This window comes from Takifugu rubripes, chromosome 13, assembly GCF_901000725.2.
Source record: "Takifugu rubripes chromosome 13, fTakRub1.2, whole genome shotgun sequence".
Classification (NCBI taxonomy): domain Eukaryota; kingdom Metazoa; phylum Chordata; class Actinopteri; order Tetraodontiformes; family Tetraodontidae; genus Takifugu; species Takifugu rubripes.
Window position 1 is genome coordinate 3,071,864 of NC_042297.1, and position 19,051 is coordinate 3,090,914.

A 19,051-nucleotide genomic window follows, 5' to 3' on the forward strand; every position below is an offset into this window, starting at 1 on the left:
CGTGAGCATGCACGGACTCGTCTGTGTTTGACGCTCGACTTCCAAAACTTTCCGGAATCCTTCCCATAATTCCACTCTTACTGACTCATTAACCCGCTGACTTTCTTCTCACACACCTCCACACACACACACACACACACACACACATGGACTAGAATGATCATCACAAAAAGGAGGAGAGTCCAAAGAGGAAAGGAGTCGCTCTCATTGTGGTTTTATGTAAAAATAAATGTGTTGTTCGGCTCAGAGCCGGGCTGATGGTTCCGCTGGGAGCGGTGAGGACATGTAACAAAAGAACCAGCAGTGCTGAGATTCCAGGAGCTCCAGCAGACTCCCATCATGCACCACACACACCATTTATGGGCACGGCAACAATATAAAGGGATTAATCTGAAGTGACTTTATTTATACTTTAGTCTCTTTCTCTCCTGTCAGGCTGCTAAAATTGCTGGTTTGGATGTTTTGTGCTTTAAGCTGGTTAACAAGTTGACCTTGTTTAATCTCATATTTAACAATAACTAGATATAATGAAACACCTACCACAAGCTCATTTGTTCTAAATCTACCGAATCTTCATAAATATAAGATGCATTATTCTGTATAATATTGTAGTACAACACGGTTCTATTGCAATATTGGCTATTTTAAATACTTCCAGTAACAAAAGATATATGGAGAGAAAGTTATTTGAATTTTGTACTTTTATGAACAGATACCGTAAAACATTAAATAATCCTATTTAATAAACTGTGCCCTTTGGCAGAATGTGTTAAATCTAGAAAAAGTGACTGTGAAGTGATAATTAAGTTTATTTTTTACCTCTTACCACCAATTTTTACCCACCAAAATTGAGTTTTTTTTTATTTAAATCATATCATAATTAATTGTAATATTTATCGTATTTATAGTTTAAATAGAAATGGTTTCAGATTCAGCCTGTACATATGGCAACTAAAATAATTTTCACATGGAATATGTCATACGATGCAGAGAAACAAAATATCAGCCTGGACAGAAGATGACAAAAAATCTGCAAAATGTTATAATCATTTATTTACATATATGTCATTTTACATATTTAAGTCGAAGTATAGTATGACGTCATGGATCGACGTCCATGAAATTAGTAGAAATTGTATTTTCAGTTCAAACGCCATTTATCTAGATTCTGTACTAGAGCGCCCCCGCGTGGCCAAAGTCATGAACCCCAGAGAGGACAGAGGAAGAGAGCAACAGATCAGAATCATAAATTCTGAGTATAAACATGACCACCGTGCACAGCAGAAGTGTCACTCCTGCGACTATACCAGTACTTTCACCATCACGAGCAGGAGAATCTTTACAACGTCAGAAGTGGAGGAGCAGAGGAGGGGGAACTCTTCCCTTTCTTTAAATGCTATCGGAGCGCTCATTTAGCTGTTGTCGGCCTGCAGCATCTTCTCTATTTCCTCATCCCACTGGTCATCTTTGTTGTCCGACTCGGTCACCACCTCATAGTCCTGCAGCTCCTGCTGCAACTCCTCCTCCCAGTCTGCTGCCTCGGACTCTGCAGCGAGCCATTACACATATGAGCAAACTGTCACTTTAAAGCCAAACCATTTCATAACAAAATGCAAAACTGGCTGGACACAGACGGTCAGAGCGTGACGCTCCAAGACTTCCTCACCGAGCTGGTTTTATGGCCACTTTATTGGCCGTTTGGCTCTACAACCAAGTGAAATGTTCTAAAAATCTCTAATCTCACTACAAAGAACAAGTTGAACAGAATTTGGTCTGTTTAACCCTTTTCGCGGATTAAGTTTCATGGCTGCACGTGGTCCAGTTCCGCGTCAGTGCATCTCATAGGCTTCACCACTGATTTACATCAAGAGACGAACAGGGAAGTGACTCTGATGATGGCTGTGAATAATGTGAAAGGTGTTGGGGTGATTACCATCAGGGGACGGGAGGCTGTCCTTCTTGTCCAGCACCAGCTGCTCCATCTCTTTCTTCAGGTCCTCCTGGTCAATGGCGGTGGAGTCAAAAGCATCGCTCACGAACTCTGACACCCCGGGACTCGTGGACATGTCCTCCTCTTCGTCCCGCTGTGGCTGGGCGTCACAAGGACACACGGTGTAATGATTCATCTGTGGACACACCATGAAGACAGCCGCACACCTTCAGTTACTCACCTTCTGGATGTCGCTGATGGAAACCGGAGGAGTTTTGGGCCGTACTTTGTCTACAAAAACAAATCAGAGGAACTCTGTAAGGTTGCAGTGTGCACACTGTGGGTGAAGGCTCGTCCACAGCCCTGTGCGACCATCTAGGGGGGGTTGATCCCTTGCTCAGAGGCGCCTTCCCCTACTACCAGAACATCTTTCCTGTTTTGTCTGGGGCTTGAACTGAGAACCCTCCACGTCTCATCCCAGTCCCCGACAACCATCACAGCTGATCTTGTGTTTTTACGGTTATGTAGCATAATTACATTTCATGTTGCCACCAACCACTGTAGTTTATTAGTAAAATAAAGGCGGGTTGTTTTGTTAGTTGCGTGTTGATCGGATGCTGATAAAAAGCATTTTTAGCCTCATGGGAGAGGCCTTGCTTTTTCAAAAGCGGCTTTCGTCTGTCTCCACGTTGAGCATTTGTGATTAACGCGTGATTGATGAAAGGCCGACCTGTTAAGATGACGTCTTCAGGAGACACGCTGGCCCCTCTCTCATCGACATCCTGCTGCTGCTGCTGGGCTGCCAGTGCTGTGAGCTGAGCGGACTGCTTGATCAGAGACACGCGATAGAAATAGTTCCTCCAGAAAACCTCTTCCTTCACTCTGTTGAACGCACCAACGCACATTTCTCAGGTAACATTTTCCATGTGACGACACTATAGACAACAAACACGCAAATGAAAGCACACAAAGTAAAACAGGCAGGGAACCGGGAATCTACTGACTGCTTTGGAACCAAGTCGAAGCGCATGCGGTTTAGCAGCTGGTCTTCCTCCAGCATCACTGTAGCTAGAGGATACATGTGCTCCATGTCAAAGTAGAACTGGACACCAGCGGGCGGGTCTCGCAGGAAGTTTCTTTTGTCCTGGGATCACAGTGCACAGGTTCAGCAAGAAGAAAGCTGCCAGTTTCACCAGAGGTGCGCGAGGAGTTGGGTCTTACTGCCGACAGAGCGAGGATCTGCTGCTGGATCGTCTCCTCCTCGTTGTAGCCCACCCAGGGAGGCACAGCCGCATCTGGACGGAAACGGCACGCACACAAATATACATTAGTGGCTGCTGCTGGAATAGTTTGTCTTGTTTGAAGAGGAGATTGCGACTCTGGCCCAAACTGTGCTGCTGTGATTGATACCAAAGCTCCGGATCAATTATCATAACTGCCCCACACTGAGCAGCAATTCTAAGTTCTCACTGGTCCTGAGCAACGCTGAAGAACATCCAGGAGAACCTAGAAATCAGAGTCAGAAATGAATGATGTCCTACAGGACTGTGATGGGAACGCAGCCAAAAGGAGAAATGAAAGGTATGACCTTAATGTCCTGTGGAAATGATGGAGGAGCCCTTCAAACCTGAAGTCCTTGTAGTGAATATTCTGTCTAAATATTATTCTGCATTCTCTGTAATATTAACGTCAGAGGACAAGTGTCCACACCTAGGACTGTGCATGAACGGATGAGCCAGTTGACAGGAAATAAAGAGGCAAACCTGGACGTTATTTCTCAGAAATATTGAACAGATCCAGGAGGAATAAACAACTTCATTTTTGCCTGTGGTTGTACCTGATTTTTTGGATTTCTTCTCCTGGACAAACTTATCTTGCTCCTTCTGGAAATCTCCCAAAATAGTCTGAAAACAGATGGGACATACCTGAAACGTCCTGAGGCATAATAGTTTCTAAATGCTGCAAAACGTGTCTGAGTAAGGTGAGAAATCATACCTTGTCTATAATGTTGTCAATTTTCCCCTCCTCCACAGTCTTTTTGATGGTCTGTGCTGTCTCAACTACAGAGTCTGAGATCTTCTTTGTGGCCGTGGAGGCAAAACTGAATATGAAATCTGTCCGTGGATGAAGAGAGAGGATAGTGCACGTGTCACGCACACGTGGCAGTTCGCAAAACGTCATTTACCATTTGACGTGCTGAGACTTTAGAACAGTTCAGAATACGTATGACCACTTCTGCCAGGAGTCACATTATTGTAGGTGGCTATATGGTAAAAGCTTCTTTGCTTTGATCTTTGGAAGATCGAGGGTCAAATGACCTTTGGAATTGGGAACAATATAAAAATTTGAATCATCTCTTCCTTAGCCTAATTACCACCCTTGCTGAAAAATTCCTGAAAATCCATTCGGAACATTTTGAGTTATTTTATTAACAGACAGACAGACAGACAGAGAGAGAGACAGATGCCAGCTTTCACATAAATTCCTTGGCAGAGGTCATACACACCCATCAACAGACACATATGTGTAGGTTCATGCTACAACAATACCTCCAGCAGACTTTTAAACTGTCTTATCTGGTTTTCTTTTCCTTTAACATGAAGGGGTTTGTACCTTAATGTGTCCAGAAGAATTCTGATTTTCCATTAATTTCACCATGCACTCTATTCTCTCTTTTAAAGGTTGAGCTATATTAATGATTTAGCCAACCCAAAGGACAAAAATGCCATGTATGTATATAGATATGTTTTTCACAGGATTTCTATTTTCGTGCAGGCTTTTATACATCACAATCATATATATGTATTATAGAAATAGCTCATTAGAGAAACAGTTGATTCTCACCCCCCAGTCCTTTGCCCTGCTCCGACTTTTCCTGGTTCTCCTCTGGTTCTCCATCCTGATCAGCTGGTTGCTGTTGTTTGTTTACCTCGTTTTGTGCTTCCACAACCTTTTCTTCCTGCTCCACCTTCACATTTTCTGCGTCATCCGGCGTCGTATTCGCAGGACTCTCCAGGCCCAACCACGTCCCTAAACTTTTGAACATGTCGGACAGAATAAAATAAAACCAATGTTGGGAAAGCGATAATCTGACCGAAGCTTTATTTGCACTTCATATAACCAGGAAGAACCCGACGTCGTTTTCTTCTTCGCTGGTTACGTCCGTGACTGGCAACTCTTCTTCTTCCTTCTAACGGAGACTGTCACAAGTGACGCATTACCGCCACCAAGTGATTCGGAGTTTAAACGAACTAACTAACTAACTAACTAACTAACTAACTAACTAACTAACTAACTAACTAACTAACTAACTAACTAACTAACTAACTAATTATGAGCGTGTGATATCTCTCCTTTCAACATGACATTACACTTGCTCTGTTGATTCTCCTGGTTACAATGTTTAAATATTCCCAAACCATTTTTGCACTGAGATAATGTTAATGAATAATGTCCTAATCAATTGAACCAAAAGGTTTTGGAAAACCTTCATTATTCAGCATCACTGAGCCAGAACAGAAATCGGGGCTTTAATATTTGATATTCTGAATTTTCTGAGTTGTGACCGCAATATATGTGAATTTGATTTTACCGCCACCTAGTGGGCATATATGGGCACTGCTGTCATTACTGTAGTGTGCGTGTAGCGTGTGCGTGTGTGGGGGCAATCAAAGTTCAAAGGAGCAACATTCAAAGAATCGCAATTTAACTGTTAAGAACCAACGGACCTTAATTTGATTGGTATTAACAGTCAGGAACTGTTAATTTGAAGACATCGTTTCTTAGTTTATGCAAAATAAATGCATGAGCACATTTTTATTTTACCTGCAAATCCAGAGGAACAAGTTTAGTCATAATTATCCTTTTGCCATTCTGTTTATGGTGCATCCTGGATATCCTTAAACCATGATGTATGACGACATATAAGAAGACCTCATACATCATTAAAAACTGTACATTAAGGATCGTTTAATATAAGGTTACTCCATGTGTCTTGAGCATGAAGGTGACTTATAGATGTAACTGAAGGGTAGGTAACTAAAAATGTTCCAGATTGAGTTTAAAATGTGCATCAATGCTCAAAGGAAGCTGATTGGAATGAAAGGTTAAGGTAATGTAGAACCCCAACTCATCAGTAGGGGGCAGCAGTGAGCACACAAGTAGCAACAACTCCCAAAATAAGACAACGAAGAAGAAGAAGGCGACGGTCACCGGCAGGAACACACAGGTGGGGTTTGGCGTTATTGTTATTCGCTAATATATGCTTTATTACTGTCACATTATTATGCATATTTATCGTGTAGTCTTTGCCATTCTACCCCCGTCATGCCTAAACCTTTGTAATATAATTTGGCTGAATTCGCCCGACTGCTTTGCAGGGGAAATATAAGGAAGCTTATAAAATAATAGAAATCATAGTGTTTTCTAATTTTTTTTTAAACTGTGCAGTGTTCATTATATGACCCCCAAGACTCCAGGGATAATATGAGGATGTTTGTGTTGACGGAATATTACGTATGATTGAAAGGTGTCCATTCTTATGAATGTTTTTTTGAAGGTGTCACGTGACCTGTGCTGATTAAAGAGTTTATGAAGCTCTATTTGATAATATAAACAAATAACCTATTACCAAGTCAAACTTTTGTCTTTGTACAGGTGACAAAATGAAGATTCTGATGGTGTTCGATTTTGACCACACTGTTGTCGATGACAACAGCGACACGTGGGTGTTTAGGTAACACATCCATGTTAAATATCAGTTCATCTTCACGTACCTCATAAAGGAGCTGCTTCCTGCTACAGAGTGGGACAGATTCTCCAGGTTACCTGCAGTCTGAGCTCTCTTTGTTGCTTTCTTGTCAGATGTCTTCCTGGTCAGACACTTCCGGACTCTATTAAGAATACTTACACAAAAGGCCACTGGACAGAGTTCATGGGCAGAGTCATGAATTACATAGGTAAGTGCCAGTCCCTCTCTTTACGGTATAGATTTGCTTAGAATTGTACCTGCTGCTGAGGAGAGCTGCTCTTTTTCGTGTAAGGAAACATCAAGGTTGATTTAAACTTTGCATTTTTCTATATCCTGGACTTTATTTTTGATTATGTCTACGTTTCAAGACCTCACATCGGCTTTTTTGTCTAATAATGGCCGTGGAAGATGTGAACGCTGGAGACGCATAGTTTTAAATAGTTTGGTGAATCATTCCAAAGCTTTGTCTCCTCTGATGTGTGCGCAGGAGAGCAGGAGGTCAGTCCTGACAGGGTCCGCAGTGTGATGGAGACCATCCCCCTGACAGCCGGGATGGCAGACTTGCTAACATTTGTTCTGGAACACAAACGCACCGTTGACTGCATAGTCATCTCCGACTCCAACACCATGTTCATAGAGTGGATCCTCCAGGCGGCTGCACTCCGTGCAGCGGTCGATCACATCTTCACCAACCCAGCCAGTATCAACGCGCAGGGCCACATGGAGGTGCGACACCACCATTCTCACGACTGCCAGCAGTGCCCCGTGAACCTGTGTAAGAGGAAAGTCCTGGAGCTGTACCTGTCGGAGCACTGCGACCGAGCCGCGGAGTATAAGCGGATATTTTACGTGGGAGATGGCGGGAACGACCTCTGCCCTACTTCTTGCCTCAGAGGACATGATGTTGCCATGCCGAGGCGGGGATACACTTTGGAAAAGTTGTTGGCTAAACTTGGGAAACAGAAAGACAACCATTGTCTCAAAGCTAAAGTCGTTACTTGGAGCAGTGGCAGCGACATCCTGCAGGAGCTGAAAGCAAGCTTGCAGCCATAGGCTGGATCACATTTTAGCTTTGGAAAGACAAGAATGACTGAATATGTGACGTTCATTCAGATAAGGGTTCAATTTTGCTTTATGATTATTTATTGATTCACCCATTATTAATGAAGCAATGAATGAATTCATTAAATATAGTTAATTACCAGGAGATTTGTTTTTAAAAATGTAAATGTTCAGGTTTATAGTGGATCATAGTTCAGATAAGGTTCTACTCGTATAATATAGGAGATCTTCATTATGATTTACACCCCCCTGTCATGGGGGTGGGGGGTTATCGGATAATTATTACTTCGTTCTGTCCCAGCAGGAGATTGGCAGCATTTTCATTTATTAGGAGCTTTGAGTCAGTATCAGGTGAAATAAATCAGCCTGAGGCTGCCAGTAATCTGCATCGTGCACACACACACACACACACACACACGCACACACGCGCACGCGCACTCAAACTTTTGCACATCTTTGAACACAACACTATAAAACATGCAAATATTATCATATATTTGAATAATGGAGGACCTTTAATTCCAGGACCTTTAAACCATCGATCTACCTCATATTTATTCAGTTGTGTGATTTTTTTCTTGGGTGCTGCTTCTGCATCGATCCACACTGGAGAGGCAGAACTTTGGGAGTCGTAGCTCTGTTGTGCTCTGTTGTGCTGCGCTGTTAGTGACATCTTTCATATTATCACAAACAAGAACTCTGAAATATTATTTTCTCATGCTAATGTTATAATTGTTGTGCTGCAAAAAGTTCAGAAAAATGCTGTTCATTTTTAATTTGCACTACCTGACACATGGTATTATTTTACAGAGTTTTTTGATTATTTTTTTTACAGAGTTTTGTCTAAACAAAAAGCACCCTAAATACACCCCTGGCAACATCTCTATTGATTTTTAAAAAATATGTTTATATAATCAGGAAGTAGGCTTAGAATTGGCGTTTGCACTGTTAAAAATCTAGCCATGTCTGTTAAGTTTGTTTTTTTTGTTGCCAGCAACGCAAACAGAGATGATCGTGCACATTTTCTGGCCGGCTGCTCAAATGAGGTAAAACCAGCACTGCTGCTGCACACAAATCACAATTTACATTCACCGGTGATGGTGAACAAAACCTGTGGCTGTCATTTCCATAGGTTGCTGCTTTTTAGCCATTTTTATTCACTTTTCTTCTACTGATCTAAGAGTTGGGATTTGTGTCCATCAATTCATCATTTTAACCCTCACAGACGTCAACGTTTAAGAAGTTTCCTCTGCCACAAATGAAAGCTATTGATCAAATGCTGTCATCAATAAAATATGGTTTTAATTGTGGATGTTTTTCAGAACTATTATTCATAAAACAGTTAAATAAGTCCTATATTCCCTTACAATTCCTTATTATTCAAATATTCCCTCTAGTATTCCTGTTTGTCAAGTTTAACTTCACTTATTTTTATCATGTTTATATTTATGCCTTTTTAAATCTTTTAACTTATATCGTTTAAATATCTTTCAGTGATATTCACCAGCGGTGAATCCTGGTTGTTTTATTATCTACAATATTTGCAGTTTTTTAAAAAAGGGGCCTCTCAGGATGTGAACTCTCTTATTTAGTGCTGTATTTTTTAAATGCCATTCAGTATTGAATGTGTTCTCGCCTCTGTTGGGTAGAAAAGCCCAGAAGTCTGCTGATGTTTAGCGTTGTTTTCAATGTCAATGATGAATATTCCCAGGATTTAAGCAGCATTGGGGGTGTGACCCTGTGGTGTGACCTCCTGCTGGGCACCACTAAATCACATAAATGTTGAGAAACACCGTTTTTCACTGTTTTCCATAAATACGAACAGGTTGACCCGACTGTCCCGGTAACTGATCCTGATCCAGATCTTGGTAGGAGAGGTGATTCTCTGCTGTGACGTTGATGAACATCAGCTTCGGCGGCCTGAGCCGGACCCAAACACCGTGATCTCTGATGTGTCAGATAAAAACAGACAGCGTTACCAGAATGAAAGTCAGGGGCTTCAGAGGAGCTGAAGAACACTCAGTTTTTATTCTCTAAACGATGGTTCTGTGGTGGACATCTTTGTACTGGACAGCAGATGTGCAGCAGAAGTCGCAGTCCACACAAACAAAGCTTACTTTTATTTTTTTTATTTCCTGACTTTTCACTTCATCTTTATTGATACAGCATCTGTTACAAACAAAATAGTCTTTAGGAGCTTTATCGAAACCCAGGACCCCCAATAAGACCCCCCAAAGCTTTCTTTTAACAGGAACAAACCTTGAGCAGGACCAGGCTTGTGTGTGTGTGTGTTGGGAGGGGGGGGGGGGGTAACTATGGGGGTCAGAGAGAGACAGAGAAACTTTTGACTTTTGAAAGCACTTTGATTTATAGTAAAATACTAAAAGAACTCTTCAAGACACATTGTTTTTGAGGTGTCTCCTCTTGTTCAGTTATTGAACACAGGACACGTCCCCACAGGGGTGTAAAGGTTTCTAGTAGACTTGTAGAGGTAGAATTCCAGCCCGAGTCTGGCTTTAATGTTCTGCTTCCACATGACCGGGACATCACAAGTGTCTCCGTCCTGCAGCCTGTCTGTGCGTGTAAATTGCCAATTTAGCTTCTCCCCTCACAAAATGAAGGACCCACCACTTGCTCCATTCCTTTTTTGTTTGTTTTTCGTATGAAAAGCCAATAAAACCTGGGGCAGAAAACGCAATGTTAAAATGAATCAAAATCTCCATTTAAACCCTAAAAAAGCCCGAGTCTCCTGCTGAAAGCAACAACAAAGAAAGACCAAATGACAGACGCTCATTTCAAACACAGATTCTCTATTGGAGGACAGAGTCCTCCACTGTGGACTCTGTCCTCTGAGTCTTTCTGTGTCTTCTCTTTTTGACACTCTTCTCCTTTATTGTCTTTAAAATGCTCATGTAAAGAAACCGTCTGTCCGCTCTCTTGGAGGCTCCCAGGGTTTTGTGGTAAATGTTCAGAAGAGGGCTGCTGAAACCTCAGCTGGAGGTCAGTGTAGGCGTCCGTGGGATCGTTCCTCCCCTGCAGTAATGGAGGAGAAGGTTCCTCGCTCACACTGACAGTTTGTGTCTCCAGAGCTCCGGAGCTCTTTCTACCAGGCATAGAGAGAGCAGCCCAGCACAGAGCACAGGGTCCTGGAATCAGTCAGTACCGGCACTGCACAGAACCCTCATCGGGCTGAATATGGTGCTGCCATCAAGTCTTTTTGATCAGCCATTGCAGGGAGTTAGAGGTTGCTCAAATGCTGGACTCAGCAGCTGGCCACATCCCTCTACAGGAGGTCCTGTGAGGTACCTCTGAGCAAACTGGCCAGGTGGATGAGGCCTTGTCCCCCTCTTCATCTCTGGATGAACCCAGAACTGACTGCAGCACCCAGTGGTAACTGCTCCAGAAGAAATAAATCAGGTTTGCCTGGATCTGGAACAAGAGGTCCGATGGTGGCTCGAAATAGACCAAAGAAGCACCAGAAAGAGAGGCCATAAGGAACATTACTATTACATCCAGGTAAAAACAGGCTTAATCAGACGAGCATATTTAGTGGAGCGGGAGCGAGTGCATGGAACATCCTGGACAGAGCACAGCCCCAAAGGACAGTTCGAATGATTCTAAAAGGGGCGCACAAGCTGCCATTAACCTTCAGCACGCTCTTAATGTCACTGTACAGCACCTGGATCTTAGCTAACAGACCAGTGCTGAACCCAAACCTCCATAGGTGTCCACAGGAAGCTGCATTCAACACGACCAAATGTCTTTTCTTGATCTAAGCCTGAATCCTAAAGAAAGAAGATCGGCACTTCTCTGGAGGAGTGCCTCCAAATCATCCCTAAGGAGGCAAATATTGTCTCCCATAGACCTGTACGCTGTACGTCTGGTTCTGGTGGATGACTACTCCATGTTTTCTCTCAGCCGGATGGCCAAAGCTTTGGAAAGGATCTGTCAGTGCAGAGTAAAGACACAGGGGGTCAGTTTTTAATATCCCGTGGGTTCCCCTTCCTTGGCAGACCAGATGTTGGGAACTGCTGGTGAGGCCTGGTGAGGTTAAAAACATCCAGGATGTCCCGAGATAGGAAGTCTAAGAAGGCCTTAAAAAACACAAGGGTCCATTAATGTCCGGGGTTTTTGGCTGCGTGCAGCACCTGTACTGCCAGGTGTTCCAGGTGTTGGTTGATCTTTCTGGAGACCCGTGGCAGTCTTGAGGATTTCTAATGGACTCAGTCACATGTTCTAGCTCCACTATCTCAGTCCCCCAAACGATCTGGTGATGTGACAAGTGGCACTGAAGTGCGCAACATTTTGATCTCTGTCTTTTGTTAGTCTCATCAGTGCTTCGGACAGGTGAATTCAGCCTTTCAGCCTGAAACCCATCTAAAAATAGAAGAAACTCAGACCAGCAGTTAAATCTGAGTTAAAATGCCAATAGGTGCTTTTTGGTAAGATGTTCCTAAAAAAAAGCAAGGATTGATCATTATATTACATGATTTAAAACACTAAAATTGTGTTTAAAACAATAACACTCACCTAAACCATCTAAATACACCCTGTTATCTCTAATGTGGGCCCATGTGTGCTTGTGCGAGTCCTTCTCCATGCGCCCACTAGACCTTGGGAGTGGACCAGCTGCCTCAGAACCTGCTGAGAGGACAGACGCGGCTTTGCATGATGTATAATTCAACTCACCACTCAAGAACAAATAATCATTGGACCCACAACCCAGAAGATTATTGCCAATTGTCTCTAAAAGAGCTCCCTCTCTGCGTCGCTGTTTGGAGCCTAAACATCAATAAAAGCAACAGAGAAGTTGTCAAACTGAACTGTGATTTAAAGAGACCTCCCCTGAATCCATCCACGCTAAGAGATCGGAGCATCCTCTGCTCCAATCAGCCGCATTAAAAATCATTAAAACTCAGCTCACAGCACGCTCCACTGAGAGAGATAGAGGAACACTTTTGTTTAATAAATATAATAAAACACATAGTAAAACACTCAATCATTGTTAATTGAGAGAGTTTGTCAATTCCAGTGGTCTCTGCTCAGGCAACGCAGGATGTCTTCATGACCCCGCAGTTGCTGGAGCACTCCCAGGTTCAGTATGGCCTTGTAGATGCCCACCAGCCTCAGCAAACGTAGTCCCAGCACAGAACTCAGTGTCCAGGAGTCAGCCAGCACCGGCCCTGCTGCCTCCACCAGCTGCTTTAGGGTGACAGTCCTGAAGTCCACACAGCGCCCCCATTAGCCCAGGAATGGTGCTGCTCCGCTCTGCCACCATGAACTGGAAGGTGGATAAGTCTCTGGAGAAAAATAGAAGTGACTGTAGCAGCCAGTGGTAGCTGTCCCAGAAGTTAACTAGCTTTGCCTGGATCTGGGAGGTGGCTCCAAACAGGCCAAACGGCACCAGAGCAGCGAGGCCACAAGGTTGTTTACAACCAGCCCTCATCCTCTATAGGACATTTCTGAGTGCAGCCATCTTCTTTTTCTTCATTTCTCTTCCACCCTTTCAATACCGTTCTCCCAGCTCTTCCTTTACATACCCTCACTCCCCAGATACACACAGATATTTGAGGCTGTCTCTCCTTCAGGTCAGGCTTAGAGGGAGAACAGGGAACCCCTGATGCTATTCACTGACAGGGCCTCACTCCTCCCCCAGTTCACCCGCGTAGCCGACGCAACACAAAATCTGTTTGTAATGTTTAAAACTGCATCTACATCTGCTTGGTCTGTTAAAAAAAACCAATCACATCATCAGCGTAGGCAGATAAAATGGCATTACTATTAAAACCAGGTAAAAACAGGCTTATTGAGGAGGGGTTCCAGGGAAAGTGCATAGAACATCCCGGACAGAGCACAGCCCTGACAGACCCCACCTGGATCTTAGTTATTAGACCAGTGCTCAACCCGATCCTCTCCATAGTTCTCCACAGGAAGCTGCATTCCACACAATCAAAAGCCTTTTCTTGGCCTAAAGAAAGAAGACCAACACTCACCCCCGATGAAATGGAGACCTCCAAAACATCCCAAATGAGGCTGACAGGCAGACCACTGAGCTGCCAGGTACACCGTACGTCTGGTTCCAATGGAAGACTGCTCCAGGGCCTTATAGTCTTATAGTCTGTGGTCTTATAGTCTGGGCACCAGTTTTTAGTATCGTGGACGTTCCCCTTCTTTGGCAGGAGGGGGACGACTCTCCTGCAGGACAGAGGCAGGGAGCTGGTGGTGAGGCTTTCAATGAAGACCTCCAGGATGTCTTGAGAGAGGATGTCCCTGAAGGCCTTGTAAAACTCCACAGAGAGTCCAACCATGTCCAGGGCCTTTCGGTCCTGCATTGTCTGTAGGGCCAGGTAGAGCTCCTGTGCCGTCAAAGGGTGCTACAGCTGGTGGTTGGTCTCCTTGGTGACCCGGGGCAGTCCTTGACTGAAAACACAAAAAATGTCCTCTTTGTCTTTAAACTCATTCTTGTAAAATGAGGTGTAGAACTCCATCGCTCTCTTCCTGATCTGTCCCGGGTCAGCCAGCTCCTCCATGTTCCCGTCTGAGCTGAAGAAGAAGCTCGAAGGTGCGTCCACCTCTAATATGTCCTGGACCAGGGCACCTTGTATTCTGGGACCCAGCAAGTTAGCTTTCAGGTTAGATTTCAACAGATCCTTGATTTTCTGTGGACTGAACAAATGTTCCAGCTCCACCATCTTAGCCTCAGGATCTCTCATAGATCCGCTGACGTGACCAGTGAGAATGAGCGTGTGCAACATTTTAATCTGTGTCTTCCCACAGTCCCACCACTGCCTGAGACAGGTGAACTCACCCTTCCTCTGCCTAAATCCAGTCTAAAATAGCCAAGAGCTTCATTAAAACTCAGATCAGATGCTAAAAATGAATTAAAATTCCAGTAGAGGCCTTTTTGGTAAAATGTTGCGAGTAAAAACGCCACATGGCACCAAAGCATGATCAGTAAAACCCACAGGCAAAATATTCCAAGATTCAAACATATCAAAATTGTGTTTAAAACAGTAAAAGTGATCTAAATGATCTAAAAACACCTATGGCCTATAATGTGGGCCCATGTGGACTGTCTGCAGCTTGTGTGCGTCCACCAGATCATGGGAGTAGACCAGCTGCCTCAGGGCCTGCTGAGGACGGATGCGGCTCTGCATGGTCCCGGTCTAAAACCTGGTCCCCGCCCCGCCAAGAATAAATAATCGACCGACCAACAACCCTGAAGTTTGTTGCCGATTGTCTCTGAGAAGAGCTTCTTCTTTGCACCGCGGTGTGGAGCATAAACTTTAATAAAAGCAGCACTGAAGTGGTCAAACTGGGCTGATTAAAAGACACCTCCCCTGAACAACATGATCCCTAGTCACAGATGTTGGGTCCCAACTCCTGGAGAAAAGGATCCCCCACCCTTAAAAACACCCTCCCCTCCCATCTCCTGCACCAAACAGCCTCATTAACATCATCACTGAGTCTCCATTGCAAACACAACCTCTTTTTTCCCTCCTCTCCGCCTCTGTTTATGTTCAAACTCCCAATTTTAAAATGACTCCTTAAAAGTGGGAGATAAAACAGTGACGAGACTAAAAAGCATATAGAAAGGTGAGGAGAGAGGAGATTAAGAGAGGGGGGAGAGGGAGAGACAGAGCAAGAGAGAGAAGGAGAAATAGAAATAGAGAGGAGAGAGAAAGAGAGACAGATGACTCAGTTTTATAAGCAGGGACTTGGTCTTTCTTTTGGTGGTGTGTTACACTGAAATGAGGATTTCTGTATTTCCTCTGTAATGACAACATGCTGCTCAGAACCAGGTGGGTGAGTGGAAAACGGTTCACCAGTCTAAATGTAGCTCTTTTATCCAAATTCTTAATACAACAAAGGTTTAATCAATGCCTGCAGGGTCAGTTTAATAATGCACTTTGTCAGATTGGCTTTAATTTAAGGCTATTTTGTTAAATTCTTTTAAAGGACAGGGTTAAGCTATTCATTTTTTTGGTCAATTGTGCAGTGGACTTTTTAATTAGAGTTATATTACTGGCCAAATTAACTTTACTGTAGCACTAAATGGGACTGTTGATCCCACTTAGAATAATGGTCTGATTCTACAGTTGATTCGGAGCTTTTTAATATCGCGTTAAAATGCCAGAGTTGATTCTTTATGGATGCTTAAATACTCCCATGGTCCCATGTTATTTCAGCAGTTATTCCAATAAATTTCAGTTGATCTGAGGACCATGTTTATAGAAGAAGACACAAAGGTACGATGCAACACTTTTAAACTGCTTCTGTGTTATGGCTCGTCATGTAAAAACTGTAAAAAAAATAAATAAAAAAAGGATTAAACCAACATAGAATCAGTGTAAATTCTGCCTCAGTCAGACTCATAAATAATTCCTTTTGTGGAAGATAACATATTAATAAATAGGGTCTTTATGAACATTTATAAATGATCTTTTAGAGGTTGCAAATAGATGATATAATTCAATAAAAATTCTCTTTTGAAACGTAATCGTCTGTTGTCATAACAACTCAAAAGTGCCCTGATGTCAGATCTGTTCAGAAGCTCTCAGCCATTAGAAGTCGATCCATTTATAGTTCCATAAAAACGCTCCGATTTCAGCTCGATTCCTGTCACGTCTCTTTCTGCTGTATATGAGTTGTGTCTGAGGGCTCTCAGTAGAAACCTGGACCTGGCGGGGGGGTCACATCGCTCTCAGCGAACACGTCGACCCAGCCACAAAAGAAGAGATGGCACTCTGGTCTGGAGGAGATGAGGCGGGAGGAGGGACGGAGTCATGCTGAGCTGGGCATATGAAACTGGGGCTAACTGATGCTCTGCAGGGACCCACCTGCAGAGCATGGGGAAATATAGAAATATAGAATTACATTCCCTCGGATACGTGGAGCAAAGAGACGAAGCAGCGCAAACTTAAGCCAAAGATACGGCCTCACCTCCCCTGTGATGGGTGAACTGGTTTAGTAGTTCCGTCAGTCCCACATCAGAGTGCTCTCACGTCTGGATCGGTTGTTTTTCCCAAAGGGGGTTTCTCCCACGACCTGTTGGTGGCTTGGAGCAAACTTTCCCCACTGCAGCTTTTACTATTCACGACAATGCGTTTTCCTCTGTTCATTCATTTAATTTATGGGTTATAACTGACAATCTATTGATATTCCAAATTATGTCAACAAGAAAAATTCTGCAGCTACAGCAGTTAAAAACAAACATTTTTCCCCAAAGGAAAAGAAAAAAAAGCTTTATCCCTTCAGGTAAGGGAAGGGTGACATGTATTAATTAGTTTTGTGTATAACAAATATGACATTAGCTGCAATAAAGCAAATGTACATTTTTTAGGTTCTGTGAAATCCTATTAGGTATGCAAAGAACCCGCTCTGAAGGAACATGACAAATGCTTACCCTTTTCTACCAATTACTCTAAAGTCTATGTTCATTGTTCTTTTTGACAGTAATGGCCCAGATCTAAATCTCCTTGACCTATTTCATTTTAAGTTGCACCAGTGTGCACTGAAGATGGAACACCGGACAAAATCTCTGTGTTCTCCACAAGTTGGTTAAATCTTGGAGTCATAGAGGCACCCGCCAGAGGGGGGCGCTGTTGCTCTATCCTGAGGAGAAACGGTGGGACGCGAGTAAAGATCACCTGAGTCCTTCCTCTCAGGTTTCCCCTCAGAGTTCCGACTACACTCAGCTCTAAAGGACACTGCCCCCCCCCCCCCCCCCCCCCCCCACACACACACACACACCATCCCAGATAACCCTCAAACCCCGACCCTAACCTCTTCTAAACCCAGCTCTAACCCCCGACCATAAAACCGTGTCGTAACCCTTTAATGGGCCTTTGAAGTTGTGAGGACCATTCAAAACATCCACACACACGCCCATTCACGCCCATCCACGCACACAAACACACACACACACACACACTTGCATACGCATACACACAGTTGAAAGTGATGACAGACAGCGGAATCAAAGCAGAGTGCTCTGGGATGCTGCTCCAGTTTTAAGGACAAGGCCTCCTCTTTCATTCAAGCACATGATGGAGTTCTGCCAACTGAGAAGTGTAAAACATTTTACCTCCATCAGGAAACTTGAGCGACGCCCCGAAAACATCTGCAGCTCTCCTCATTTCTGCCACGTCCGCCACTGGGAACGCCCTCTGCTAGAATCTGGTTCCGGTTCCCCTTTAACTGTCCTGCATGTTTGAGTTGGATTGATCACAGAGATCAACTGTCTTCCGGGCGGATTACGGGGTTGATGACCTGGTGGTAAATGGTTGTCAGCAGTAGGTCACACATCATTTATCATCAAACGTTTATTGGAGCGTTTCATTTTAGCCCAAACCAGCACCTCACCCATTTTCCTTCCCTCCTTTTCATATTCCTCTCTCCTTGCCGTGATCCTTGTTGTTTTCGCCCACTTAAAGCTGATAATGAAATGTATGCACTGGGCCAAGCAAGCGATTAATCAGAGCAGATGTGCATCTAGGTGAGTGCCAGAGGAAGTCTCCGGAGCTCAGAGGCGGCTCGACGACTCAAGCTCCATTCTGGCTTCTGCAGGGAAGCGGCGCCCCCGACGCTCACCCATAGCTGTCACTGCCGGCACATGTGCCAGCCCGCCTTATTACAATTAATTAGCTGCTGTCGGAATGTCCTCACACTTCAGAGGCCATCACGTCTCATCGCCATGAATGAAAAGGCTGCTGGTGGGCGGCTGACACGTTCGCAGGCCTGAAGATTCTGGGATGGCGGCGTAACAAACTGCACCCACGGTTTCTCTCCTTCAATTCCGTGACACACATCAGGCACTGCACTCAAAAGTATGAACTTGTAGCACCGTTTGGCACGTTTAATTCATCGGTAGTCGTGGTTTCTTCGTTATAATATTAATAATTTCATAATTTGGCTCGTAAAAACACCATTTTACGTTTACAAGAACGGTGATGAAAACATACAGTCCAGTAGGGACGAAGTGAGAAAGCAAATTCTGTGAAACACTTCATTACACATTCAAATAACACAGTATATTCCAATATAGTACATAATAAATAAAGTACCCCTGTGTTAATCAGAACTATTGAGTTAATTAGAGGTATTTGAAAACGTTGGTTTAATATAAACCTCCATGACCTCATCAAACTTTAACATTTAATGATATTCAGTATGATATTATGCTGTATTTATCTGGAATTCATGATTCAAAAGTTCAAGTTCATGTTGCACCGGACCCCAAAAGTGGTTTCTGATTGTCAGGCTAAATTAAACATTGCTTGTTTAGATTAATTGCAGTATTTAAACTG

General features: G+C 43.6%; 2 protein-coding genes across 2 annotated transcripts; one reads left to right on the forward strand and one right to left on the reverse strand.

Annotated features, from left to right (window-relative positions):
• Positions 1-1,031: 1,031 nt before the first annotated feature.
• Positions 1,032-5,059, reverse strand: LOC115252109 (synapse-associated protein 1-like). Its single transcript, XM_029846482.1, has 9 exons — positions 4,775-5,059; positions 3,926-4,044; positions 3,768-3,834; positions 3,152-3,225; positions 2,935-3,074; positions 2,661-2,812; positions 2,172-2,221; positions 1,934-2,090; positions 1,032-1,546 (listed from the first exon to the last, which is right to left on the reverse strand). Exons 1-9 carry the CDS (start codon positions 4,974-4,976, stop codon positions 1,413-1,415), a joined length of 1,095 nt encoding a protein of 364 aa, XP_029702342.1. The 5' UTR covers positions 4,977-5,059; the 3' UTR covers positions 1,032-1,412.
• A 995-nt stretch (positions 5,060-6,054) lies between these two features.
• On the forward strand, positions 6,055-9,052 carry LOC101069249 (probable phosphatase phospho2). The gene is made up of 4 exons (XM_003977364.3): positions 6,055-6,158; positions 6,587-6,665; positions 6,794-6,888; positions 7,168-9,052. The coding sequence occupies exons 2-4, from the start codon at positions 6,595-6,597 to the stop codon at positions 7,731-7,733; spliced, it is 732 nt and encodes a 243-aa protein (XP_003977413.1). The 5' UTR covers positions 6,055-6,158; positions 6,587-6,594; the 3' UTR covers positions 7,734-9,052.
• The last annotated feature ends 9,999 nt before the right edge of the window (positions 9,053-19,051 follow it).

Coding starts and splice junctions, on each gene's coding strand:
- LOC101069249 (XM_003977364.3), top strand. CDS start 6,595: ATGAAGATTCTGATGGTGTTCGATTTTGACCACACTGTTGTCGATGAC. Junction 6,666..6,793: donor AGCGACACGTGGGTGTTTAG/GTAACACATCCA, acceptor CTTTCTTGTCAG/ATGTCTTCCTGGTCAGACAC. Junction 6,889..7,167: donor CAGAGTCATGAATTACATAG/GTAAGTGCCAGT, acceptor ATGTGTGCGCAG/GAGAGCAGGAGGTCAGTCCT.
- LOC115252109 (XM_029846482.1), bottom strand. CDS start 4,976: ATGTTCAAAAGTTTAGGGACGTGGTTGGGCCTGGAGAGTCCTGCGAAT. Junction 3,075..3,151: donor AGATCCTCGCTCTGTCGGCA/GTAAGACCCAAC, acceptor CTGTGATCCCAG/GACAAAAGAAACTTCCTGCG. Junction 2,091..2,171: donor CCATCAGCGACATCCAGAAG/GTGAGTAACTGA, acceptor TGTGACGCCCAG/CCACAGCGGGACGAAGAGGA.